Below are 27,971 nucleotides of genomic sequence, written 5' to 3'. Positions count from 1 at the left end.
AAACAGAAAAGCAAAAAAAAAATACAAAAACATTAACAAATAAGTTTTGGTCTGTAAGTGGTTGGTTTACCCCTAGTGGGGAACTTAGATCCTTCATTCTTACACCGTACAAGTGCTGAACTTATAGGCAGCAATAAATTAGCTGGGGGAAGCCAGTAAAACCAAATCCTGAAGAACCACATCCATAATCCGTTTCTAGATTCCCAGCCATGTTGTCCATTTTATTAGAGGTGACACAATCAGCTCCAGAAGACACTGCAGAGAACATGAAGGCCTGTGTTAAGGTTCAGTCAGGAGGTTTGGAGAAAAGATAACAACATTAAAGCGTCTTATTTAGTAATCAAAAGAGGCAAGCATAACTTAACGAATGCTGTAGCAGGAAATTGTAAGAATTAAAAAGAATAAAAGGGATTTGCTTTACTGAGAGCTACTTTCACATTGATGGACAAAAAATCTGGCATAGAAGATGGGAGAGCATCTGGGAATCTATTTTCTTGGCTGACAATGTTTTGGTTTGTGCTGTGAATTTGACTCAGATCTTATTAGGATGAATTATATTAGCCTATTGAGCATGTTGTCATAAAACCCTTGTTATTCGTTTAAAGAGCAAGGAAAAGTGAAATCTGGCTAGAAAAAAACAGTTTTTGAATGGAGCTCAAAACGTCTTGCTTTGACACTGCTCGGCTGAATGGTGCCACACCACACACAGGGCTGCAATTGTCTGAGTCATTCATTGGCAGCCACAGGCAGACACAGTTGGAGGATGGAAGTTATGAGTTTGCTAGATTAGAAGAAAGTAGGGCTGTCATGAACAAATATTTTAGTAATCGATTATTCTGATGAGTAATTGAATAATTGGATAAAAATGTACACAGATTTGTCACATAATTACTTGATAAATTTGAAGTTAAGCTGTACAGCAGAAGAGAAATGAAAAACTGATTATTCATAGATAGTAAGGCATATTCAGATAACAATTAAGTGTTCAAGTTAACAATGGAATAAAAAAAACATCAGTTGATTTCAAAGAACAATGAAATAGTTTAGTCAAACGTTTTTTTGTTGCACAAATTAACAACAACTGCAAAGACATCCAAAGAACAAAGCCAAAACCAAACTCTCCTCTAGATAGACAGCTCTGATATGTCTCTGCAGGTTTGTAGTGGAACCTCCTCTTAAAGTTATTTTCATTCTGCAGTGAAGGAGCTCTGCTTTGTTGTCCCCAACACCTTTAAACTGGAACTAGAGGCTTTGTTTTCTTCTGTCCCTTATAGTTATTTCACAGAACAACCTAACAAACTCACCCTCTACTCATAGCTGCACTTGCTGCACCCCTCTCTTTTTTCACATAATGGTATGGCCCTTACGTGACTGGCTGTTTGGCCGCCATGTTGACCAATCAAAACAGGCTCAGACGAGAGAGGAACTGTAGGGGCTGAGGAGCGAGTAGAAGCGCTAGTCTTCGGCACCTAGAAGCTCATGCTCAATCCGAATACCCTTACAGAGTAAGGACTCTTTAGCCAAAGCGGAAGTGCGATAAGTGCTGTCCGAATAGTGCAGTCAGTAAAGAAGGAGGTAGAAAAAGAAGCCTGTATGCTCCCTCTCATGGCCAGTATTGCCTAGGAACCCTGCGACGTCCCTTACCGGCGCTAAGATATCCCACAATCCTTTGGGTGACATGACGTATCAGCACAGCCCCCTCACAGAGATCAATAAAAATGTCCGGAGAGAGGAGTGTGCACACTTTGTAGTTCATTTCTGGAAGGCTGTAGGCCTGGATTTGACTTGCATCATGTAATGTAACACATAATGATGTTGGGGTTAAAGGCTGTCCGAAATCGCCACAGCAGTCTGAAGCTCCTTTCCTATCCATTATAGGGTTCTTACTGCTATTAAAGGTCAAGCAACAGGAGCTAGGAACAGGTGCTAGAAGCTATTATTATGGTATTCAGATTGAGCCTCAGTCAATACCAGGATTCTTGCTGCGCAGGTTTTTTTCTGTTAAATTTAAAGTGTCCCTTCACCTTTAACACTTTAGTTCTCTTAATCCGTGCTACTTTTTGCCCGTTGCTTTCTGTCTTCATAGCGATGGAATGCCACACTTGGCATTCCATGCATTAGCTGGCTAGGCTATCATTAGCGTTAGCCGGCTGGCCAGAACATGCACTGAATAAATAAACAATGTAACAAAGCTTTGAGGCAGATCATTTGCATCGATGAATTTTATGAATCTAGGTTCTCGTATTATTCGATGAATCATGACAGCCCTAGAAGAAAGTAAAACTAGAAGTATCCTATGCCATACAGTACACTGAGATGTATGGATATGATCACTGAAAGCTTTTGTCTTTATCCTGCAAAACACATTTATCTATTGATATAACTGATACACTAGGCGAAATAGTTATAACTATTTGATTATTCATTCTTTACATTCTTGTAACATGTTTTAATTAGTAATAAAAGATTAAACAATGACTCAATTTTTTTTAAACATAATAAATGGCATTAATGGGCAATAATATTTCAAAGGAGAACTGCATATCTTCAACTGCTATTTTTTTATTTCTTACTACTATACACTTAAAATGATTATGTTACTTTTGAAATAAACCTTTGGGGTCTTTTTATTCTGAAATTATCAGAAATTGAGAGGTGCTATGGACTAACTACGTTCACCCTGCAGGCAAATGCGACCGATCTTTTTGCCCATATGCGACCCATAACCAACTTATTCACTGCAGTGTGAACAGCCCAACGGCAGTCTTCTCACTTCCAAAGAAAATCCTAATTGTGGTATTAAATCTGACGCGTATCTGATAGTTTTAAAAGCATCTGCAGTCTCAACAGTCATGTCGCATTTCATCCGACTTTTGTGTCACTGCCCTGGCTCCCTCCACACGTCCACGCAGACGTCTACACAGCAGTACCAGTCACGGCTCCACAAACAGCCGTTGTTAATAGCTGTACTTTTTTTGCCTTACCTTTCATCTTCTGGTTATATTGTGGTCTTAATATTTTCTGTTCCATTTGCTCAATAACTTGAAAATAACACATAGATGCCAGTATCAACTATTACTTTTTTTAATGAAACGTGCTGCTAGTAACAATTACATCCATTACTACTTCCATAAACAGTGAGCTGCTGTATGATGTCTACTTTCTCATTTTGGGGTTGCGAACTGTTCAGACAGAAGTCTGATGGCAGTTGCATTTAAATAGTAGTATGAACGACTTACACAGACACAAAAGATTTCAGGGAAAAAAAAAAACTGTAAATGAGCGTCAAGACCTGCATATTTGAATGTAACCTAAGTTACATTTTTCTATATTCATATTTTGCATTTTGTTTCGAAACATTGCCAAGAAAGGAAACTAAACCAGTTAAATAGCATGAACTGTAAATTAATCTCACCATGAACGTTACTGCTCTTCAGAAGAGCCTATGTTAGGATTGTTAGGCAACCATCTCTTCCGTCTGGGCTCTCTGTCTTCATCATTGGAAAAACTTTGATCGATAGAGATGCCTTGTGAAGCTAAACTACAACCTGGAAACAATAAGAAAGAGTCCATATGACTCACAGATAACACAGAGCTGTTTAAAACAAAACACAAATGATAAATCATAAAAGTCATGTCTACATAGTTGCATTTACATTTGTTGTGTCAATAGTATATTCCTGACTACAGTAGGTAAAGCAGTTAACATAATAAAACAACACAGCCTTCCAAAGGCACTGAAATGCCTTTAACTTGTTCAGATTTTGTCAATACCACCAGATTAGTTAAATAGATTCCCCGAGCTGAGTTGTGGATCTCTGCTGCTCCTCCAGAGGTAGCACGGGTCTATTAGTTGCTGTTAACGCTATCTTTGCCCAGTCTGTCAGTTTAGTTGGATGGTCATGGTTTGCCATAATATTCCCATTTTTGGATCAATGATTAAATAGTGCTCCATAGGACGTCCAAAGCTTAGGTTGTTGTTTTATCACCTAACCCTAACAAACTTCTGAAGCCTTCATAGAACGGCTCGATTATATATGCAGATTTTATTACAAACAAGCAAACAGCTCTTTGAATCGTCTTGTTACTGAAAAGTGATATATAAATAAACTTCCCTAGCCTTACAAACTAAATTCATTAATGAGGTGAATTAGAAGTTGGTTGCACTGGGTTCTATTTTGAGAGAGAAAATTGGGCTGTTTGGCAAATGCACACCTCACCTTTTAAGCTTTCTATACGTTAACAAAAAATTAAAATTATGCATCTTTTTCCTGTTTATCACATCTAATCCGAATAAGAAGCATTTGTGGTTTTAATATGACAAAATGTGGAAAGGTTTGAGGGTAAGACCTTTCCAAGGCACTCCATGCTGGGGTGATCAAAAGCACAAAAATTATTTGACCATAAAATACCCTAAATTACATGCAGTTATTATACAAACATAAACATGTTTATTCAGATTATTTATTGTATATCACAGTATTTCTTTAGAAAGGCTTGTTGGGATTCAGAAAATGCATAATGGACAACTCTAGACTGTATATAGACAATGATGTGATGTGTAAAGCTGCTGTATTTCCCCCTTGTTTAGATTGATTTCTAATCAGTGTCTCTGGCACATTTGTAGCTGGTTCAGGATCTAGTAATCCCGTTAACCTTTGTCAACCCAGGGCAATTTTGCACAATTTATCAGTTATGGAGATCTAGCATTCCTCAAGAGTCTGGTCGCAATTGATGATATTCACAGAGACAAACACACCTGTTTGCCCTGTAACACTGCCACTAGCCTGCTCACATTCAGAGATCACCAGATTGAGCAGCTGTATCAGAACAACAACAAAAAACAACACTTGTTCTGTCTTGATTTTGAGATAAAATAAGGCAACTATAGCTGACATAATTACAATTAAATCCATGAAGAAATGTTCCTCATTACGGTTCTCCTCCTAAGAGGCTTAGCCCGTCCGAGAGACTGCATTTCACCTTTCCTTTCATTCTTCCTCTATCTCTGTTATCTTCATTGGGAGTGATGCTTCCTGTGTTGTCACTATCAGAAGCTAAACCTGGAGGGAGCGGGTCAAAGAAAGCCCCCCCAGCTCTGCACAGCATGAAAACACAGTCTGGGGCCCAAAGGTCAACAGGGGCCAACATGTCAGAATGGGGAAAAGAAAATCAGAGTGCACTAAAACATCAGGCTGTGCTGCTGTTGTGTGTCTGATCTGAGTGAAGCTTGGCAACAGCTAAAAGGATGGAGATTCACATTGTGCAAAGAAATGAAACGGCTCAATGTGCTGTGGTCGCAAATTCTGTATTTTTCCGCATCAACAACGTGAATGTTGATGTGATGGCTTGTTTGGGAAGATTTTAAAATTTGTTTGATCTTTTCTTTGAAAGCTAGATAATAATATACACATCACAATGTTGGAAACAAAGCCTTAATGTTAAAGAGCCAAAAACAAAGAGGGATAAGTGCTCAGAGATCTTGCTGACAAGCTGTAAATTCACCAAATTGTGACTTAAACCCCCCCAGGGCTCTGAACGACCAAGTGTGTGAATGAAGACCAGGGGAGGAGGGCATGTATGTGACAGAGAAAGTGGAGAGCCTAGGAACACAGCCCTCTGAAGTCACTACACGTGTTGCAATGTTAATTTCTCTTTGGGTTGCAAGAGTTTGGCTCGGATTACCAGTTCAGCCATTGAGAGAGGCAGCAAGGTACCCCAGCAGGCCGCAGAGCCGCTGAGGGAAGGGGGTGTTTATGACGTCACGGGTCAGCTCCGCGTGATGCAGGACGGGGTAGACCACCTCATGGCTGGCCGTGTTGAAGCAATCATGGCAAGCTTACAAGTGTTTCCCAGAACCAAGCTACCTGGGGGTATATTCTCTGCTTTCAAGTTGCTGCTTAAATCCTCGGCTTGAATATTAAATTAACTTTAACTGCTCAGTTTATGGGTCAGTAAAATCTGTTGAGGGAGAGCTAAAATTTAAGAGTTTCATTAAGAGCTACCGTCATTACTAAATCACATCAGAGAGTGACATCAGAGAGGATACTGATAATGGGAATAAGCTCGACTTGGATTTTCATTTTCTCCTTTCCTTTTACAGTGCTTTGCACAGATATGTGTCACTTTCTTCTGGCATTTTGTAAAACTACATCAATCTTCAGCTTCTTTTTGAGTGATTTTATTCAATAAAACAACCCAAACTAGCTCATAATTGTGAAGTGGAAGAAAAAAGAAACAGGGTTTTGAGTGTTTCTACAAATTTCAGAAGTTGCATTGTGTATTCAGTTCAATCACTTAGTAAATGCCTAGTAAAATGTCTCCACCAGCTTTACACAGTCAGAGACTCAAATGTTTGCTTGATTTTTTTGCAAAGCAGCTCAAGCTAAGTCAGATCGGATGGAGAACGTTTGGAAAGATCACTTTTCAGTTACACATAAATCTAGGCTCTGACTGAGCCATTCGAACCCATGAATATGTTTTGATCTTGACAACTCCAACTCTGGGGGAATGTTTATGGTCTGATTGAAGGTCAACCTCGTCTGCAGTGTTGAGTCTTTTGCAGCCTCTGACTGCTACAACAGGGACTAACCCCGCTGGAGGAAACTATACCAGCACGATGTTACCATCACCACGTTTCACTGTGAGCATAACACCATCTTTCACAATCACTTTCTTCTTAATGCTCTTCGATAAATGTAGGATGTTTGGAGTGCTTGACTAATAGACGTTTTATCTGAAGCTCCTCCAAAGTTATTTTGGGCCTCTTGGGGGCTTCTCTGACTCATGCTTTCCTTCACCAGCCTATATAGAAGGCCATGTCTTGGTAGGTTTGCATTTTTTCCATTTTCAGATGATGGATTGAACATATGTTCAAAACTTGAGATACCATTTTATAATCTAAAGCGCCTTTAGAGCTCAATGACTGTATTCCTGACCTCTCTGTTGTGTTTCTTGGTCTCTGTGATGCATTTTTTTTCCACTAATGTTGTCTAACAAACCTCTGAAGTGGACTGATACAAATCTGGGCTAGATTACTTTGATGGATAATTTTGCATAAACCAACAGACCTGTGATGAGGATAGTTGACTCCTGAGATGGATGACTGCCATCTTCCCTCTGAGATGCTTCACTGTCACTGAGTGGAATTACACAATTTAGAGAAAGGGTTTAGTTTACCATACATCCCCAAAGAAAATTCAAAAAGAAGAATAGTGAGTGGACCATTTTAATCAACCAGAGCCTTTTAGTTAGGCATCACTGATAAATTAGACATAGGGAGAAAGTATTGGAATATCAAATGTGCGGGCTCACTGTTATCAGGAAAAATAGCAAGCTTTTCCAATATAAACCTTTGTCGTCTCTCTTCATCCCTCTGCTGGTCTTCAGTGTGGCTGAGCTGCCGGACAGTACCCTGCAGGCCTCTGATCTTGGCTTTCTTCTCGTTCAAAACCATGACAAAACGTGAATACATTTCCTTTTCTAACATCTCCTTATCTTTAACCTGCTGCTCCAGCCTGTTGGGACAAACATACAGTATGTTTCTGTGAGAAGATGATTAAAACGCGTTTTGAAAGGTAGGCATATCTTTTTTTTTTTCCTTTTTGGCAAGCTGACCACAACATGAATGAGCAAACAGATAAATGCATACTCTCCATAAAACACAGGGCACTTTGTCTCACTGTTTGACATCAAATCAGACTAAACCTCTCTTATTTCAGTCCAGTTATTATTACCAACAATTATCTCTATCTCCTAATTACCAGAGCAACGTATTTGTTGTTGAGATTTTAAACATTTCTTAAGATTGCCTTTTAAGTTGTATGACTTGGATCAAAAGCTTGCTGGCTGGAGTTTGGCTCATACTTTTGTGTAACTGAGTAAGGTTTGTATGTCCACATCTTTTCAGCTCTGCCAGCAGATATTCAGTGGAATTGAGATTAGGGGTTTGTGATGGCCACTCCCAAAACAGTGTCTTTCTTTACAGCCCTTAAAACAGTAATTTGGTGGTATACTTAGCATCATTGTCCTTTTAGAAGACCCCTTCGCACCCAAGCCTTGACTTCCTGGCGAATGCTTTGGATGATGCTTCAATATGTTGTGAAGCCCTCACACTACCCTCTGTAGTAAAGCACCACAACATCATACCCTCTTAGAATGGTCATTATGGCAAAACACTTCCATTTCAAGCCATAACACAATTACTTAGGAATCAAGGTCCTTGTCCCTGAGTACATCTGTAAACAGTAATCTGTCTTTTTTTGTTGCTTTTGGATTAATGGCTCCTTCCTTTTTGGGACTCCTTTCAGTCCATGTTGGTAAAGGACTCCTTTCACTGCACATAATAATACTCTCTTATACGCTTCAACCAGGCTCTTCATATGGTATTTTGCTTTTGTTCTTGGGTAGATACGTATGTTGTGTGATTTTAACACGATTTACATAATTTTAGACATTATAGATTCTAAATATTGAATAACAGTAAACACAACTGAAAAAAAAAATTATGCTCAGCACATAAATCTAACAACAAAACATTTTTTAATTATTTTGCTTACTCTTTCAGTATTCGCTGGTGATCTTGTCTCAGTCTACGGTTCTCCTCCAACAGCCTTGAGTTTTCCATCTCCAGATCTGTGCTGTGCTGCAGAGATTTGCCGATCATCTCTCGGATCAACTCCAGAGGGTCTGGAGCTGGCTGGAGCTCCACAGAGCCCAAGTCTACCTGAACACCCAAACAGACAAGAAGGAGAGGTATTTAAAAATGGGAAAAATGAAGGAGGAATATCGCATCATATTAATTTTTATATTTATCTGGAGGTTCAATGGCCCTATTTTTTATGGGTAGCGGAGCGGCCCAACCGTGAAGAATGACCTTAATTTCCAAGCCCCGACAACTCAAGACAGATCTGAGTCTAAATAAACGTGTTGACACTGAAAAAAGCCCAGTGGAGCTGGAAAAAATCCTGAAGAAAGTCCACTTGGCACTGCAGTCTTGACAGCGACACATGAAATCGTTGACTTGCCTCATCTAGCTTCCAAAAATCAGCTACCAGTGAAAAATGAGTAAGCATTTGCACCTTTCTGTTATCATGAGAAGTCCTGCATTGCTATGGTGCAACAAACACTGCATCGAATATCTGAAGACGGAGACTGTTTGAGGATGAGGTGTTTTCTTGTGTCTGAGAGAAAAGCTGAATGAATTAGGAAGGCACCAATAAACTATGCATGTGAGACATTTACACTCAGTTTGTTCGTTTCAGTAGCTCTTTGGAATCACAGACGTCCATCCGATGCAACCAAACAGTCCTCATTTGGTTTACATTTTGGCATAAAATCACAGAGAAAAGCTTTAAAACTTGCAGCAGCACACAGAAGCATTTACCTGACCTATAACAATTTCTAAACTTCACAGTAGAACGTCAATTTTGTCCCTGAAAGCTGCACTATATTTGCTTGTTGCCTTGGCAATAGCTGCATTTTCACACACACATACAACTAGTAGCTAACTGAAAAAGCAGAAGGTCATACGGTGCTAAATCGTTACTAAGCTGTACAGAGGTCACAGACTCACTGTAATAAAGCCACCATCTTCAAAAGCTTTTATAAAATAGCTGTCATTTTTTACCTGGATGGATTCTGTCCTGGCAGGCCACACAGCTGTTTTCCCCTCCTTCGCTGAACTTGAATGTGCCACTTAACATACACTGAGTTCACAATGCCTCAACAGATCTGCTTTCATTTGTATGTTTTCCTGCATCCTAGTATATTCAGCATCTCATCTGTCATCTTTTTCCCTTGTTCTATGTAACAGGTAATCAATTGAGTAATCTTTTATTGTTTGACCTTTACATAACTAGGAAGTCACCATTGAAATATATAATCTCTTTTTCAAGGAAGACCTGGGTCTCACTTCAAAGAAGGCCATTGGATGAAATGTGCAATACACCCTGAAGATCATGTCTATCACAGAGCAACACACTGGGCAGGCAACCATGCATGTGAACACTCAAACCAAAGAGCAATTTAGGGCTATTAACAGCCATGTTTTCAAGACTGTGAGGGGTAGCTGGGGCTGCTTTGTCGTTTTATCTGGTGGTTTTTTTTATATAAACAATGTCAAATCAACCTTATGTTCTTGTTTCATTTACATGTCTGGCTGCATAATTATCAACCAGCTCCAGACCAGAAAACTGAGACTGGTTGATAACTAAATAAAGCAAATTTAAATAATCTAACATTGAGGTGATTAAAGCAGTTATAGCTGTCATGACATCATTGTTAGTCATAAGTTTAAAAATGTTTCTGAGTTGTAAGAACCAATTATTTACCAAAGAGTAGACTAGTCTAAATACTAGATCGGGGTGTCCAGCTCGTCCTCGAGAGCCGGTGTCCTGCAACCTTTAGATGTGTCCCTGGTCTGACACGCTTGAGTCAAATAATCAGTTAATTAGCAGGACTCTGAAGAACCTGACTGCATACTGAGGAGCTAATTGTGCTATTTGATTCAGGTGTGTGGGGCCAGGGAAACCTCTAAAAGTTTCAGGACACCGGCTCTCGAGGACTGGAGCTGGACACCCCTGTACTAGATGATTTTGGTGCTAAGAGTAAAGCAAAATTTGTAGAAGCTAATGGAGTGCCAAAACTGACCATCTCTGACTTGCTTTTATAAAAAAGTAGATAACTATGAGGCATTTAGGACACCTTTAATGCAAGGCAGAATTAATCTTACTGCTGAAATATGACACACCTCCCAGGGTGCCAATCCCTAAGGGAGTTACGTATGAAAATAAGTTTGTTTTTTTTTTTTTTTGTTTTTTTAAATTGTCTCTCAGTTACCCTTGCAATTAATTTTATGCTGCTTGTTTGCATGTGATTCAAAGATTCCTATTAATGCTAAATTAAATTACTATTATGCAGTTTTTTATTTTAAGTTTCACTGATCATCTCAAGTTTAGAATCTAAAATCTTAAATTTATCAAAATCTGCCCTGGATTATTTAACAGTCATGAATCATTTGCTCTGAATCCCCCAATACTTGGCTACTCTTTCATTGCATGGACCACTCCCTGCAACTAGTGATTTGACATGAGCAAACCTTGATGGGATCAGGACAAGAAGGGACCACCCAGAATTCAAGGAAGATGATCCCGGGAACTAAAGTGTGTCCAATAACATCAACTTGTCTCAGATGACCAGTGCAGTTCTCTCTGGTGGAGGGAACTGGTGCGACCCAGAGCTTAATGACTCATCAGCATGTTGATGTAGCTGTGATCTGGTAGATGGGTGCCAAGATTGTTTAGTTTGGCAAGCTTGGCAGAGACACCCACTGAGAAGAACAGTTGATATATAAAGTTTTTGCGCTATTTAAGGGATTAGAAGAAGAAATTCTAAAATATATAAATTTCTACACAGTGAAAGGATCAATTTTACTGTCCGTTTGCTAGCCCTTTGGATTGGGGTGTGCTTACCACAAATTGGAAGCCTTTCTAGTTTTTAAAGACAAAAGCTTTGATCTTCCCCTAACCTCCAATCCATCTTCTCTTTGACCCCCTCCTATACTTCTTGCTATCTAGACCTAAATCTCTGCTTTGCTCTCCACCTGAGGAAGGTCATTAGGCAATAAATCAACCACATATAATGGATGCTGGCAAAGCAGTGAACTCTGACATCCTGAGCACACACATATTTCCACACTTCAAAGAACACTGTGAATGCTAGCATCCATCATTTTACAGTACAACATTTAGTCCAAAATAATGCCTGGAACTTTGTGAATCTCTACTCTGCTTACTGACAGCGTTTACGCGCATAACTCTTCCATAACCAACACTAAACTAGCTGAGGGCACCAGTAACACACATCTAAACCTGGGGTAGGATAGATTATGTTGACTGAATGAATCTCAGCTGTTGTTTATTTATTCTGCTCCTGCTGACTTTTAAATACCAAAGGTTGCATGTTTCTCCATCCTTAAGCTTCTAGGTTTTCTTAGAGCTGCAGCTGTAAACACATGCATCTCACGCCACCAAAGGTTTACCTTTATTGCACAGAAAGGGGAACATGTTAAACAATCAATAAATTCAGAAGTCTGTCAAAGCAGCATTACCATTAGTGAACAATGGTGGTAAATGATGCATTAAAGGAACCACAGTCAGCTGCTAGGACACAGCGAAGGAGTCGATGATTCTGTCGACTTTTCCTTTCTCAATTTATTTCTCCAGACACACAAAGTTAAAGGTCATTTGGCATGTTGTTGCCAACTTCTGCCAAGATGTGGGAGGTCAGACTCTTTTGTCTGTGACGGAAAACCCACTGCCACATTCTTTTCCTTGACTGAAACAACAATGAGATAAATATCCACAGTAAGCTTTTCAGTCCCTAAAATATTTATAAAATCTGAAGAAAGAGAGTGCTCTAATCTTTGACATAAAGAGACACAAGATAGTGAGCAAAAATTAAGTAAATGGTTCTTACAGCTCATGTTCATCTGAGATAGACTTTGACTTTTTATGACCAAAAAAAGAAAAAAAAAAAAAAAAAAACTACCTTATTTGATGTCCAATAATTTAGTAAAATATGTTAAAATATTAAAATAAACTTTTGCTTTATCCAGTACTGCAGTGTGGTTCAGAGTGTGTGGTCTAGATGTTTGTTTGTGTGTGTCCGTCTTAAGACATTCAGTCAGACCATAAGGTCAGATGTTGATGTAGGTGTGCAGCACAACTGTCCCAGTGAAAATGATACCATGGGGACTGAAAACAAAGTGTTTGTTATCTCACCCATCAACACTGCTAAAGACCTAAATCAACATTTAGTGGCAAGGTTTTCAGGATTACATCTTCCTTTAATCAAAAGCTGACCCAACCCAACCTCAACCCAACCTAAACATGGGTGTGCATAACTTTTAAGTAAAAGGAAAAGAATGGTCCAGCTTTAAAACTTTTAACATATAAAAATCAGACGTGCATTGCGAAATTATACCCATGATACTCTGACATCGTAAGTAAAATCCAATGTTATCAACTGCCTACAGTAGTCACTAATTAGTAAAAGGAGTCCGACAGTGTGCAATTTATTCTCAATATGTGTGCAGCTGCTCTGTGGTGGCGTCTGAGGTTTGTCAGTGAACATTAGTGAACACACAGTGCCATGAAAGCCAAGGAACAAACCAAATAGGTCAAGATTAGAGCTGTATTTTATTTATATAGCGCCAGTTCACCACATGTTATCTCAAGACACTTTCCAAAGTCAAATTCAATCAGATTGTACAGACTGGTCAAAACGTTTCCTATCTAAGGAAACCCAGCAGATTGCATCAAGTCTTGACAAGCAGCATTCACTCCTCCTGAAGACGAGTAGAGCCACAGGGACAGTCGTCTGCATTGTCGATGGCTTTGCAGCAATCCCTCATACTGAGCATGCATGAAGTGACAGTGGAGAGGAAAACTCCCCTTTAACAGGGAGGAAAACCTCCAGCAGAACCAGGCTCAGTATGAACGGTCATCTGCCTCGACCGACTGGAGGTTAGAGAAGACAGAGCAGAGACAAAAAAAAAAACACAGAAGCACACATTGAACTAGGAATCCTTTCTATGTTATATGGTAATGGAAGATGATCTGCCTTCCCTGGATGGTGTCACAGCTAGGCCAGACCAGGAGTACCTAATATGAAGAGAAAAATGACAGAGAACAAAAAGTTAAAAGTTGAAATAACAGCAAACAATGCAAATTGGAGAACAGTAGGAGGAATTCAGCAGAGTGAGTAAAATAGACATTGATGTCCTCCAGCAGCCTGAGCCTATAGCAGCATAACTTCAGAGATAGCTCAGGATAACCTAAGCCACTCCAACTATAAGCTTTGTCAAAAAGGAAAGTTTTAAGCTTAGTCTTAAAAGTAGACAGGGTGTCTGCCTCACGGACCAAAACTGGGAGTTGGTTCCACTGGCCTGATAGCTAAAGGATCTGCCTCCCAGGGTTTAAAGTAGAGGTTGGTTTTACAAGAGTATCCTAAGCTTTGATCATATAACACTGTTCAGTTCATGCTCCATACATGGAAGGAGAATTGAACTATGATAGTATGAGCGGAACAGTATGATAGTACACTTAAAAGCATATGTAGCTATTTATAGCCATTCAACAAAACTAAGATGCTTAGAGAAGCAGCTAGGAGGTCCGTGTAACACTGGAGGAGCTGTAGAGATCCATAGCTCAGGTGGAAAAAAATTCAACAGGACATCTAATAGTTGTGCATTCAACAAATCTGACCTTAATGGAACAATGACAAAAGTAAAGGCCCATGTGACAACAAAATGTAACTTTTGTGTCTATATATATATATATATATATATATATATATATATATATATATATATATATATATATATATATATATATATATGTGTGGAGTAAGACTAACTGCCCATAATCCAGAACATAGCATCTTGATAATGAAATATGGTGGTGGTTGCATCATACTGTTGTGATGCTTTTCTTTACCAAGGACATATAAGAAGGCCAGGGTTAACGGTTAGATGGCCAGATCTAAATCATTAAATTGAAATTAAATGGTTTAGATCAAAGCATAATTATGTATTATAAAGGCCCGTTCAAACTAAAGGCATAAATCCAATTGGGATTGAGAATTTGTGGAAAAATTGCTGTTAATGTACATTTTTCATTCCAATCCAGCTGAGCTTGAGCTATTTGGCAAAGATGTACAAAGCTGGTAGAGAAATACCACAAAGGTTTTGCAGCAATAATTGCAGCAAAATGCGGGTCAAACAAATTATTAGGTCACCAAAGCTGAACACAAATTAACGCTATACTGTTTAGATATTTTGCTTTAAAACCACATATCATTTTCCTCCACTTTACAGTGTTGTTCTACTTTCCTTCTATTTTTGGTCAAAGCAAAATACATAGAGATGTGTGGTTGTAGTGTGAGAAAATGTAACAAAGTACATTCTCAGCCATATTAATTAATCTTCAGTCTTTAAATATCTGTTGTGTCTAACAAAGAGGGAAGTGAGTGGGTAGAGCGGGAGCGCCTGATGACGATGAGACAGCGTTCAAGGTTCTGCACGGGTACTCGGTATCAGAAACGTGGGCACAAGAGTTGAGATCAGCTTGTCTTCTCAGCTCCCTGATCTACTGTGAATGGGCGTGAGGCCAGATAAAGAGCAGGAAGTGAGAGGCGACAATCAGTTCATTCCTGATAAAAACAAACGTTCACAGAAACAGCAAGCTGGTTACCAGACAGGACTTTTTCAAGAGCTGATAGTAGGGCAAAATACTTTACACACTTAATCTTCAGTGAGGTATCTGGCTTTGAACATGTTGGCTGCTGGCTGTTTGGTTGTGTGACACTTTGAGCTGGAATGCACAGGAGATAACGTACAATTTTTAGTGTCTAATAGGGGTTCTATTTACTTTAAGTCATATGACCTAAACGCCCAGAACATTGTTAGCACTAGGTTACACACAAGAGCTGCAGATACCCTAACTGGTTCTAGGGGATGGATGGGGTGTAAGAAACACATTCATTGGGCCCTGTGGGTTGTAGGGTGGGGTCCTTTTGGATTGTGGTTTACTTACTTCAGATGTTATCAGATCACATTAGATTTGTATCCGATGCGTTTGGAGGTCAGCTGCACATTTAAAGCTTTGTTGTGTTATTTAAGGCATTCTAAGCAGTTTTGCATATCAATGTTCTGCAGGAGGAGCTGATGCAAGATAAGGGTAGAGCTGATGGCATGTTCAGGGGTGTCACCAGTGTCAAAGTAGCATCAATTTGAATACCTGGGAGCAGGTATTTACAGATGAAACACTCAAATGAAGCAAAGGGATAAGTATCAATTAATGTTGGGGTTGACCACTGCATTTGGTTTGGTCATACTTGTTTCTTTTTTTTTCGGCGATCACACTAGGATTATTCTTATTTAGCAAATTTCTACAGATTAATGTGGATTGTTTGATTTCATGTTCCAATAACTCAGTTTGATTTAAGCTTTGTGAAATTGTGTATTATCCTGCTGGAAGTAGCCACAAGAAGACAAGTACACTGTGGTTGTAATGAGATAGACATGGTCAGCAGCAGTACTCAGGTAGGCTGTGGCGTTTCATCAATGCTGAGTTGGTTCTAATAGATAAAAAGTGTGCCTCACCAATATATCACCACCACCATCCAGAAGACAGGATGGATGCATGCTGTCATGTTGCTCTCAGCAAATTCTGATTCTATCATATGAACGCCTCAGCTGAGATGGAGACTCATGGAGACGTTTTTCGTAAGTCTGTGTGAATCGCGGCTCAGTTTCCTACTTTAGCACATCACCTACAAGGTTTGATGTGTTGCACATTCAGAGTTGATTTTCCCACAAAATGATTATCTGAGAAAATGTTGCCTTTTTATCATCTCTGCCCGTTGTCCTATAAAATCTGACCTCAAAAAACATGTTTACTCACGTAGCTCTCTTTCAAATGAAATTGTTTTCTTTATCAGGCCATTCTCTTTTCAGACTGAATTGAAAATGGGTTTTTATAAAGGTTACTGTGACTACGTAAACTGTATTAGATTGTGTATACATTTTGCTTATATTACATTTTCCACTTTATATACTGTATTATACTGCAAATCACCTCGTCATGAAGGGATTGGTTCATGACGAGGCACTCCTTTCTTGAACAGCTTCAGATTAAATAAAAATTGACATGCTTAATAGTTACATTTAATTTTACTACAACAAATGTGCTTTTTAAATACAGGGTTGTCAACATATCCGTAATCCATAGAGAAAGTCATGGGAAGCTGGGAGAGGAAAAGGTCACTAATCAGCCGATGTGTAAGAATGGAGAGCCCTTTTCATAAATCAGGGTTTTATGGTCTGCACTGTGTTCCTAACCTTCTGGCCCTCACTCTGTGATCAGCGTCTCTTGAGCAGCACCCAGGGACCTTTACTGACCTGCTCCCTAAAGGTAAAGGCACCCCTAGTTTGGAGGAATCACATGAAGATCAACAGGGAATCTTGACCTGCTCTTTATCAAACAGTCACAGTAAATTATTTCCACAGAGCCTTAGAAAAGGGTTTAACTTATGCCTTTGAACATTTTCAGTGTTTGATAGTGACTGTTTGAAATATTTAACATTAGCACACTTTTTCTTAATGGTAGCTACCTCATCATGTTTCTCTTATTGGCAAATCACGGATGCTATTTGTCAAGTACAGTTTGAGTAATTTTTGTTCGCATTTGCCTGAGGGCAGCTAAACTTTTATAACTCTCTTTTAAGGTAGGGAAGCTATAAACCTTATCTTTTAAACAGCCCCCAGCGTAAAAAAAAAAAAAGCCTCCTTTATATTTTTGTTGTTTGTCGTTAGAGGCATTTGTCCTCAGGGAGTGCTGATAACACAGAAGGCCATATTGTTATGGGATTCAAAAGCACTGATACATCTTCACCAGCGATCTAAAACACTCAGCACCAGTTCCAGTCAATGCAGAGCATTAATGTCAAACATTGTTTTGTAACGTTTTGTAAAAGAGACAAGATAGAGTAAATGGCAGAGATATTCTTTTCTTATTTTGTTGCACAGTTTTTATTACATAAACTTCAAAATTAACTTTCTTATCTGGCCACCAAAGAACTGAATTTGCAGAGTTTTTTTCAGCTTCTGCTTTCATTTGCTGATGTTGCTGCTCACAATGTAGATAAAGTAATGGAAATGTTCCATTTGTACTTTAAAATCCAAATTACAAAGTTGTAAGTTAAAAACAAAAGTCTGACGTTTTGCACTTTAATCTTTAGCCTTTAATCTAAATATCAAAATTAGCAGCTGAACATATAAATGAAGCAAGAGTTGAAGTAATGAACAGGCTATAGGATATGATTTGATTATATGTATTTATGGATAGGAACTCAACCTATTTGTCATACAAAATGCCTTGAAACAATAGTTGTTGATAAATGGTGCTATAGCAATAAGATGAAATGAACTGAAAGAAATTAAAACCCCACTGAGACTTTAACAGGAACTGGGTACTATGGTCAAATTTGGCAAATATTCACTTATGTCTGCAACAAACATCTTGGTGGGATGTAAAACCGACTATGGAATACCGTACGTGGAAAAACGGCAGAAGCCTGTATGATGGTACATCTGTGATAATGTTGGCCTGTTTCTCTTCCAAATGTCCTAAGAACCTTTTCAGGTCTATTGCATCATAAACACTTTGTAATACCAGGACATTTTAAAGGAAAATCTGGTGTGCCTATGCTACGTTGATAAAAGTTGAACTGGCTGAGTTAAACTTATTTTCTGGGAAAATGTCTAAAAGTGGGGTTTAGAAAGCTATCTTACGTTTTGTCTTCTGTCTCACAGTTTCTATTAGTTACTCATCATTAATGGTAAAAAAAAAAAAAAAAACATTTGTTGATTTTGTTATTTTATGAATTCCGGTAGCTTTTAAAAAAAACAAATATGTATTGAAAAGCCTCCTCACCGAAATGCTGTTACAGATCTTCTGGTATGAAAGACGATTGTGATCGGGGGTGAGGTAAAAAGAATACTCCTCTTTGCCCTCTCCTTTCCTTCCTCCTTCTCTTTCTTCACTTTTTGTTAGAGCTTGAAGAAGATCCCCAACATATTTCTCCCTCAGGACTCCCAAGTTAAGGGCTTCTCTTGTCACCTCATCCTCTGAAACTGACAAAACATTCACCGATCAAACAGCTAATCTCTCTTGAAAGTTTTTTTTTTGTTTGTTTTTCTTTTTTCGTGTTGACATTATCTCATAGATGCACGGGATAGAAGTGTGGAGCTCGGGGTTGACAGAAGTTTGCGGAACAACACTGCAAACATTAATTAAGCAGTAACACAAGAGTGCATGTGAAAGCGGGTTTTAAAGGAAGCATGCAGCGAAACCAGGGGGGGGATGTCATCAGATGTTGCACAGCTGCTAACGCTGGCTTGAAGGTCCCAATTAACACATCAAACACAGAAGCATTGACAACCCAGAAGCCCACACATAACTGTCACAATCCCATCTCTACCTGTCAGCTCTGCAGATGGACAGCAAGGAAACTATGGTGCAGTTATGTTTCCAGGTGTCCCTTAAGAGAACACACAGTCCGGTACATATGTGAGCATAGGCCCACACGTACTCGCAGAAACAGCCTTGCGTGCACACACACATTCACATTAGCATTGGCTTGCATTAACAAAGACAAGCCTTGTATATTTTAATATAGTTTCCACACCTGTAAGCTGCAGCGCATATGAGTAAAGAAGAATGATGAGACAAGGTCCCTGCTGTCGCGCAAGTTAAAGAATCAGAGCAGTCATAACATTATGAGACGGGGTCAGCCAGGTGCATGAATTCTGTGGACAGCCTGATGAACGATACACCTGGTGACAAAGTAGCCGGGTCAAAGGAAACCACCATTTTGAGGTGGTTAAATCCTTACCTTCTCCGATCCATGCCGAGCTTCCGTCGGTGAGCGCTAGCGTGAACCCAGCGCCCAGGTCCACAGCCCAGTCAATTCTCAGGAAGTAGGGATTGCCTGGGTTCAGAGTAATCTGTCGAATTGTGCCGCTCATGTCTCTCGTTTTACTTTAATGCCTGCGGAATGTCAAGAACAATAATTCACAAATTCAAAACAACACTCCATACATTCATCTGCTGTCTGCCGCATATCTGAGATCAGGAAACCCAGATATTCCTCTCCCTGGCGACCTTCTCCAGGTCATTGTAAGGGATCCAAAGGTGTTCCCAAGCAAGAATGATCCAAACAGCTTTCTGATCGGATGCCCAAACCACCTAGACCAATTATTTTGACGAAAAGCTTTATTGAAAAATACACCAACGTACTTTATCTCCTCCACCTGAGGCAGAGACTGACCCCAATCGAAAGAGAGCAATCAAAATTGCACCGGTTGAGAACCATAACCTCATACTTGATTGGTTCAATGATCTTGATTAATTACAGAACACAATAACAGTAGGTCATTTTCCAGACTAATTAGAACCAAGACATTCTCCACAAGCCAGGGTATTGTGCATGTGTATTGGGGGACTGTACCTGGTGATCGAGCCTTCACTCCTGGCTTGACCAAAAATATCAAAAACCCTGACCAACTGCTGAGAGGAACATTGGTCTGGTACCATGCAGGCATGGTAGCAGGGGCCCTGTGCATGCCAATTCCAGGTTGCTTAAACTGGCATTTGGTGGAAGTATGAGACCATGCCTTTAAACCAAACTGATTTTTTATAAATGTGTAAAACAGCAATCCCCCTTTCATGTGGTTAGCTGGTTTTATTGGCCTGCTGTTCAAATGATGTCCTTGTAGCTACCTTGAAAAAAAAAAAAAACATAAGAACGCCGTAGGATTTTCTTAATCCACCAGATGCATCAATGGGGTTCATTGTTTTACTTTGTGGATTTGGTGAGCAAACGCCTTGTGTGTGTCTTCGGTGGGGGTCTCTCTGAGTCAGTGGGACCACACGGAGATTAACAGCTTTTGGCAAGTACTTTTTTCTTCCTTTTTTGTGGGAGTGTGTGCTGCCTATTACCAGCAAGGTAATTACATGCTGTTAATACGGGCAGATTTGATGACAAGTAGCTACTTGACTGCAGTCAGAGAATTAATGTATTTTATTCATTGCAGACATCTTTCTAACATTTTACCCCAAATCATCTCTACTGCACCTTATGGGCTTACAAAACATGTAGACAGATCAATTTAGGAATGAGATCAGCTATTTTATTTTTTCTAAGCTACAAATTCTCAATAAATATATAGATTTAAAGGTAATAATAATATAATGCTAACTATATATTGTTTTTGGAAAGTTTATTCTGTCCTTTAGATTTTTTTTAAACTTTGTGAATAGTCTATTCATCACTACTGTAGTTGTGTCAGACTATTGCAAAGAAATTTAAAAAAACAGTGGGACCCGCTCACGCTGAAGTACTTCCTGCTGTGAAATTGATTCATTATGCCGCAGTGATAAACAGCCTGAGCCACATAACCCTCTGGCAAATGTCGTTGCTGCCTGACTCAGTGCTGCAGTTAAAGGGAGTCAGGCAGCAACGACACAGCTGTGTTTCTACAGCTAAAACCTAAACTGATCAAAGGGTTACAATATAATCCAGGCTAAAAAGGCCATCTAGTTGACCAGCTACGTGTTGCATTTCTTTTTTTTTTTTACAAATCTCTTAACTTTTACTTTATTATGAACGGTCAAACCCCAGCATGTGATTAGTGCTTTCACAAGGAGAGGGCAGTGTTTTAGATTACTTCCATTACCTTAAACACAGGTGAAAGAGTTTGGAGAAGGAAGCAGCTAAATTAGGAGTTAGGTTTTGTTTCGGGTTGTTTTTGCGTGGGGGGGGGGGGAGAGTGGTGACAGGACAAATGCTGTGTCCAAATTCAGGGGCTGCGTCCTTCGAAAGGCCGCATTTGTAGGGCTACTACATCACAGTGAGGCAACAAAGACTGCTCTAAATGCTGCCAACGAATGTGTCCTTTTCCCCAGATTTGAAGTATGGGTTGAAGCAGATTGCTCAAACGGAAGCAGATAGATAGATAGATTCCTTTATTTACCCAGGTAAAAAAAACTCATTGAGATTAAAACCCTCTTTTCCAAGAGTGACCTGGCCAAGACAGCAGCTCAAATACACACTTGATTAAGCAGTATGGGTGGAGAAGAGTGGCAAAAGCTGTAAGTAAAGTGTGCATTTGTTACTGTGCTTTCTGTGACATAAAATTTACTTTTGCAATGTTTATAGGCAAGAATGTAGCTGTGTAAAACTTAAATATCTGTTTGGTTTATCAACATTTCACTGAATTGAAAGAGTGCTCTGACATTTCTGGAGATATCCGTTCCCGCTGTGCTAACGGCCAGTTGCCAGCTGTCGAGGCTCGCTACACCCAGAGAGAATGCCTGACTCCCAGTGCTCCGTTTTCAAACTCCCACTGGCTTTCACCGCTGGCTGGAAGATAAACTGATATCATTCAGCCAAATGATATGTAACGGTTAATGTTTGGTTTATTTCCTTGTTTCATCTGTTCCTGTGCAAATCTGTTTGTCTGCGAACCGTTAGCCTCATAAGGGGATGCTTGGGATGCTATCGATCAATATATATTGTTATTGAATTATCGTCCGATTTAAGAGCAATATAGCAAGGTCAATAAAGCTCTTGAACATGCATCAGCACAGTTGTAAACCTATCGCTGATAACAGCTAACGCCAGTAACCTTTTTTGGGGGGTTGACAGCCTAGCCCAGTACTCTGGATAAAACCCACTTTGTAGAGTAAAAACCACTTAGATTTGGATCAATTTGATTTTGGCCCAGGGATGGGAACTGGAAACAACAATGAGTTACTGCCTAAAGGTCCTCAAACCATGTTGTTGTTGTTTTTTGTCCTCTACATTTGCCATATACAGTAAAAGAGGGATGGCATCAAGGTCATTAAAAGTGATCCATGCTGAAAAGATCCAGCACAAAAGTTCTTATTTACATCCTGCACACAAAACACACAAACACAAATACTGTTTTGAATACTTACTGAGAACCATGCCCTGACTTCCATTGGCCTTACCCTGACCCTGACCCTAACCTTTACCAGTACATGCCTAACCCTGACCTAAATTTAATTCACACCTTAGCCCTAAATCTATCCCAGAAGAAAGCGAGGACAAAAATATGGTCCTCACTTTTATTCTGGATTAGGGGTTAAAGGAAGGAAGGAAGGACCTTGACCAAAAAACTCCTCACTATACTAGCAAAATGAGCAAAAATTTTCTTACTCAGCTGCAAGTACAAGTACACACAACACACACACACAGCACAACCTTAAGTACCTGTAAAAATAAAACATGGAACCGATTAAGGATGACCCTTTGTGCTTTAAGAAGGGGCATGGCTGAACAAATGAAGTTGCTCAAGGCATCAACTTTAACCTCATAAAGTGAACCCAGCTACTCATTAGCTACTGTAACATCTGTTGTGAGGGAGCGATGACCCTGTGGTAATGGCATAAGGACACATCAATAAATAAACTGCACTGTCTGTTGGAGATGGATAGTGAAGAAAAACCATCAAAGCCAATTCTTTGTTCTTACTGTCAGCATTTTTAACGATAATCAACCCTTTGACACAAACTGGAGCAGATAAATAAACTGGGAAAGAATGCCATGGCACATAGCTTTTATGTTTTGTCTCAATGCTTCCTATACCTTTACTTACACAGTTAAATTCTTGAAACGTTTATGAAATGATTATATTTTATTGTCTGTAAGTTGAATAGTGCTGATTTAAGTCTTCAATGTTATTTTTTTTACTTTAGTAATTTCCTGATTAAATAAAGATTAAATAAAAAGAAAGGTGAATTAATTTTTGTATGCTTAGTTAAGGAAATCTCTGACTTATCTGATTTAGTGTTAAATCCTGACAAGGTCATTATAGTGGGACATTTTAACAATAATGTTGACACTAGCTATGTTTACTTGCACAAAATTTCACGATCAGATTAAAATGTATTTGGATTAAATAATCGGATTGTGCCATTATATGGGCACACAATTAATCAAATATGACCATGTGTGTGTATATGAACCTGGCTTTATTCTGAATATTCTGTTATTAAATTCACATAAAAAAACACACAAAAGAACTTCAGACTTTGCTAAACAACAAAAAATAGTAAACAAAGCAGAATTACATGAGTATGTTTATCTTCCAGGCGCCCTGGATGGATTTGAACGGTTGAAATGTTACTGAATATGTCATGAATCAGAATTGGACCCAAGATTCTACCACGACAGGTCAGTGACGTTTTAACAAACTTTATTAAAAGACCGTGAGCAGGCGTCGGCTCTCTGGGCGCGCAGCTCACGCTAATGGGCTGGAACTCCCTGACTGAGAGGAGAACCAGGACGTTGAACGGCCGAGAGTCGGGCAGGCTGAGCGGGGCTTTCCAGAGGCGTTTGTCCAGGGGCAGTCCGGGTCCGGTAACGGGGAATCCAATATTCCAGCGGAGGTACAGAGGGGGTAGTCCAGAGAGATTATCCAGGTCCAGATCCAGGTCCAATTTCCACAGGCACAGACAGTTTAAGGGGACAGGCAGGCTCGGTGACGGAGGACAGAATCGGGTCAGACACAGACAGGCAGAATAAGTAACGCTGGAATGCTCTAACAGGTGGCTTGAGACAATCTGGCACTGGAGACTGACTAGGACGGAGCTTATATGCAGCTGGAGACAGGTGGAGCCAGAAGAGGTTGATTGCAAAGGGGTGGATAGTTAACAGGTGTGTTAATTGTCTGTAGGATCAGCTCCAGTGCCAGAATCATTACAGAATAAGCAACAATTTTGAGCTCTTTTATTTTTTAGAACAGAACAGTTGTGTTGGGAGCCCAAAAGTTTTGCTTCCCAACGTATTCCCAACGCCACTCAACAACGCGGAAATACGTCGTGTTTACGCTGGGCGCACATGCGCACTCGGGTCAGTTTGCCACATGCGGAATAACTTGCACCTGACAAGTATTTATATGCACGTTGATTGAATAATCAATCAGCATAAACCACCCGTCTCGTTCGGATTACAATTTAATTCAGATTGATCTTAATTCAATCGTGAGATGCGGATTGCCTTGTTTACATGACACTTTTTTATTCCGATCCGCCCTTTATTCCAATTACTTTTGTCCATGTAAATGTAGCTACGGAAAGTGACAGCAAAATCATCAATCATCAAAATATGAACTAGCGAGAAAAATAAACTAATATGAAATGGTGAGGTACATAGGCACAAACTAGTTTGCTTACAGTTATAAATGTAGGGATGTTGGGACAAAATAGGCTATAAATTACCAAAGGGGTGAAATCAAGAGTTTTCATGTATAGATACCATCCAATTCCTTGCACAGGTCTTCCTTATATCAATGTTGGATTTAGTACTGCATGCAACACAGCATGCAACACAACACATCTAGCAGTTTGTCTTTTTTTAACTAAACTAAAAATAAATGTTACTCCACTACTTAAAGTTATAGTATATTTTTTGGAAATGTACGGTTGAAATGCCCAAGCCATTTTTTGGATAACTGCGTATGTGCAAGATCATCCTCCCTGCTCTTCCGCCATTGCATGAAAGAATCTCCCAAAGCCACTCTGATCTTATTGCTTTCTACTGAGGCCTTCCTCTTTTTCCTCAGAAACTTGTAAGACAGTTTGCTTCTTGCGACTCTCAGCCATTTTCAAAGCATACGATGAGAGCAGCGGAGCTACAATGAACGGCTAACACAAAAGCTCACAGGATACAATAAAAATTAGATGTGCGCACACGCAGCCAGCCAGAGGAACATAGCAAGAAACAAGCACGCACATTGGTGTTAGGTAGCATATGGGACATCCAATAGAAAAGGTAATGCCCCTAAAACTTAAAGTCAAAAGAAGATTGTCCTCCATACATTTTATAAACTACTAGCTTACTTTGGCAAACAGCTATCTAAAGTCAATCATATAGGCTAATACACATTCTAAACAACTACTTTGCACTCAGAAATATTGCCTGCATTTACCATCCTGATATACAAAGCAATCTCAGTCCAGACTGTTTTGATGTGTAGTTCCGAGACGGCTGCATGTACTACAAAAAGTATAGCATGTGCTGCACATACTGTGCCTACTTTGGACCATGATTTGACAACAGTGCCAGGACTTAAAGCAGTCAGTACGCTGTAATCCATAAAACCAAATCACATTGTGATGAATGTGAGCCTGTTTACACATGAATGCCTGCAGTGAAATATATAAAACTTTAATTATGTGTGGTTTAGAGTATGACAGATTTCCTTGCGCGTGAAGTGTGATCTAGGAGTGTCTGAGAAGCAAATGTCAATTTGGGATTTACAAAACATGGTTTAAATGCAATCAAGATGGTGTGTGGCTTGCTAAAGGGAGGAGACTTTATTGTGAAAACGTTGACCGAAAAGTGGACCGCAAAAATCTATGCTTACGTCATGATGGGACAATAGCAGAGAAAACTTTTTCCAGAACAAAATTTTATTGCTAATTTAAGTCTGAATTGGATGATATTAAGTGTAAATAATTTTATTTAAATCTGAACTTGAGAGGCATTGGACTGTGAGCCCATGCACTTTACCATTCCATATTAGTTTATTGTGTTTATTCTGTAATTGTTTTTACATCAAATGTATATATTGTGTATATAAATATTATATTTATTGATCATTTGCAGGTTGGTGCAGCACCTTGTTTCAGCTGTAGCTAATTTAAAGCACTTAATAAATAAAGTTGGTATGGTATGGTATAGTATGTATCTTTAATAACTGGATTGACATCACATGAATTGTAACTGTTAAGTATACAAAATGTTTCACAAGAGATTTAATATAATTTTGTTTTGATCAAATCACAAATGAAAAAAAATCTGCTTTCTTTTTAGTTAAACTGGATCAGAAAAATTAGCAAAAAAGTTCAGCTACCAAAATAGCTAACCAAATATTAAATGAAATAAATACATAGATGACCGAACGAACTCTAAACTCAGAGCACAAGTACTGGCTAGCAAAAGTACCCTTTGAACGTCTTTACATTTTGTTATATCACAACCTCTGACTCAAATGTATTTTATTTGTGTAATCTATTTTAACTTCAATGAATTTTTCATTTTGATTATGCAAAGAAGGGTTCTTCATAAAATAAAGAACATTACACACAACCTTGAGCATTCTCTTCATGAGATTGTCATTAAAAAGCAGTGTCCTCAGCCAGAGGCTTCTTCAGACCCACTGTTATACTGACCATTACAGAAGTTCCTTCTTGCCCACAGCTGTCAACATCTTCAATTGAATTTTTCAAAGAAACTTGTAAAACATTAGTTATAAAAACTTGTAATTTCCCCTTGCGGTTAAAGTATTTTTTAACTGAATTTAATGTAATTAAATTTTTGTATAGCAGAGACAGGGAAAATGCACAGAGATTATGTGAATACGGGTAGAACTAAGTACAGGGCAATCCTTGAAAAAATATCAGGACAAAATGTTTTTTCCCAAAAGTACAATGGAATAATTTAGTCAAAATCCAGATCTGACATTGCGTGAAAAAAACTGTCCAACCAATTTAACTGAGATTGATTCTGCAAAGGTGAACAGGCAGAATAAATAAATAAATAAGCCTCAACGCTGGTCGAGACATACTTGCGGCAAAATGTGGTTCTGCAAAGCACTGCCTCAGACAGGCCACTTACAAAAGTGTGCTATGTGTTTAGATTTGTATTTGAAATATATATATATATATATATATATATATATATATATATATATATATATATATATATATATACACACATCCTTGGGCTTCATATTTATGCTCTGCTTTGTGTTGGTCTACATAAAATCACAATAAATTACATTACCACAAGTTTATGGTCATAACGTGGCAAACATGTAATAGAGTTTAAAGGGTATGAACACTTTAGCAAGGCACTGTGTGAGTTTTCTTTCAATTATCTTATTTAAATTATTAAAAATTGTGGTAATTTGTAAGCGTGTAAAATACTCATAGAAAGTAACAACGACTTCCTAGTTCCGGTAATGCTATATTACACGATTGTCCAGTGCAGTACAGGCGAGACAAAGTACTTTGGTACCATTTTATGATGCGGGAAGAGCAATAACAGACTGCAGTTTGTTTCTGCGCCGTTTTCTTGCTTCATGGGTATTGAAATAATGTTGCGCTCTTCACACAGACAATACCTAATGTTTTACTAACAGGGGACAGGGATTCCACCCACCCCCACAAAAAAATAACAAATAAACTTACAGGCACAAGTTAATTGTTGCACAGTCCAAACGCTGCAGGTTCTAAATATAACTGTGGCTAATTCTCGCACACTCACGTTGACAGCTCGCCTTCTCCCTTCATCTCGTTCCGCTGTTTGTTCTTAGC

The 27,971-nt window shown here is 39.0% G+C and overlaps 1 protein-coding gene across 3 annotated transcripts; it reads right to left on the bottom strand.

The window, feature by feature from the left end:
- Nucleotides 1-27,960, bottom strand: LOC105925484 (DNA repair protein XRCC4). 3 transcript variants are annotated; one of them, XM_021315816.2, is made up of 8 exons: nt 27,846-27,960; nt 19,459-19,613; nt 18,498-18,697; nt 8,559-8,725; nt 7,353-7,517; nt 7,071-7,138; nt 3,416-3,548; nt 1-255 (listed from the first exon to the last, which is right to left on the bottom strand). In XM_021315816.2, the coding sequence occupies exons 2-7, from the start codon at nt 19,589-19,591 to the stop codon at nt 3,424-3,426; spliced, it is 858 nt and encodes a 285-aa protein (XP_021171491.2). In that variant the 5' UTR covers nt 19,592-19,613; nt 27,846-27,960; the 3' UTR covers nt 1-255; nt 3,416-3,423. The 3 variants fall into 3 exon arrangements, with proteins under 3 accessions (XP_021171491.2, XP_036000288.1, XP_036000289.1); XM_036144395.1 differs by having other exon boundaries at nt 27,922-27,958; XM_036144396.1 differs by lacking the exon at nt 1-255 and having other exon boundaries at nt 3,422-3,548; nt 7,315-7,517.
- Nucleotides 27,961-27,971: the final 11 nt, after the last annotated feature.

This window comes from Fundulus heteroclitus, chromosome 12 (assembly GCF_011125445.2).
Source record: "Fundulus heteroclitus isolate FHET01 chromosome 12, MU-UCD_Fhet_4.1, whole genome shotgun sequence".
In the NCBI taxonomy this organism is placed as follows: Eukaryota; Metazoa; Chordata; class Actinopteri; order Cyprinodontiformes; family Fundulidae; genus Fundulus; species Fundulus heteroclitus.
This window is presented reverse-complemented; position numbering and strand designations above follow the sequence as displayed.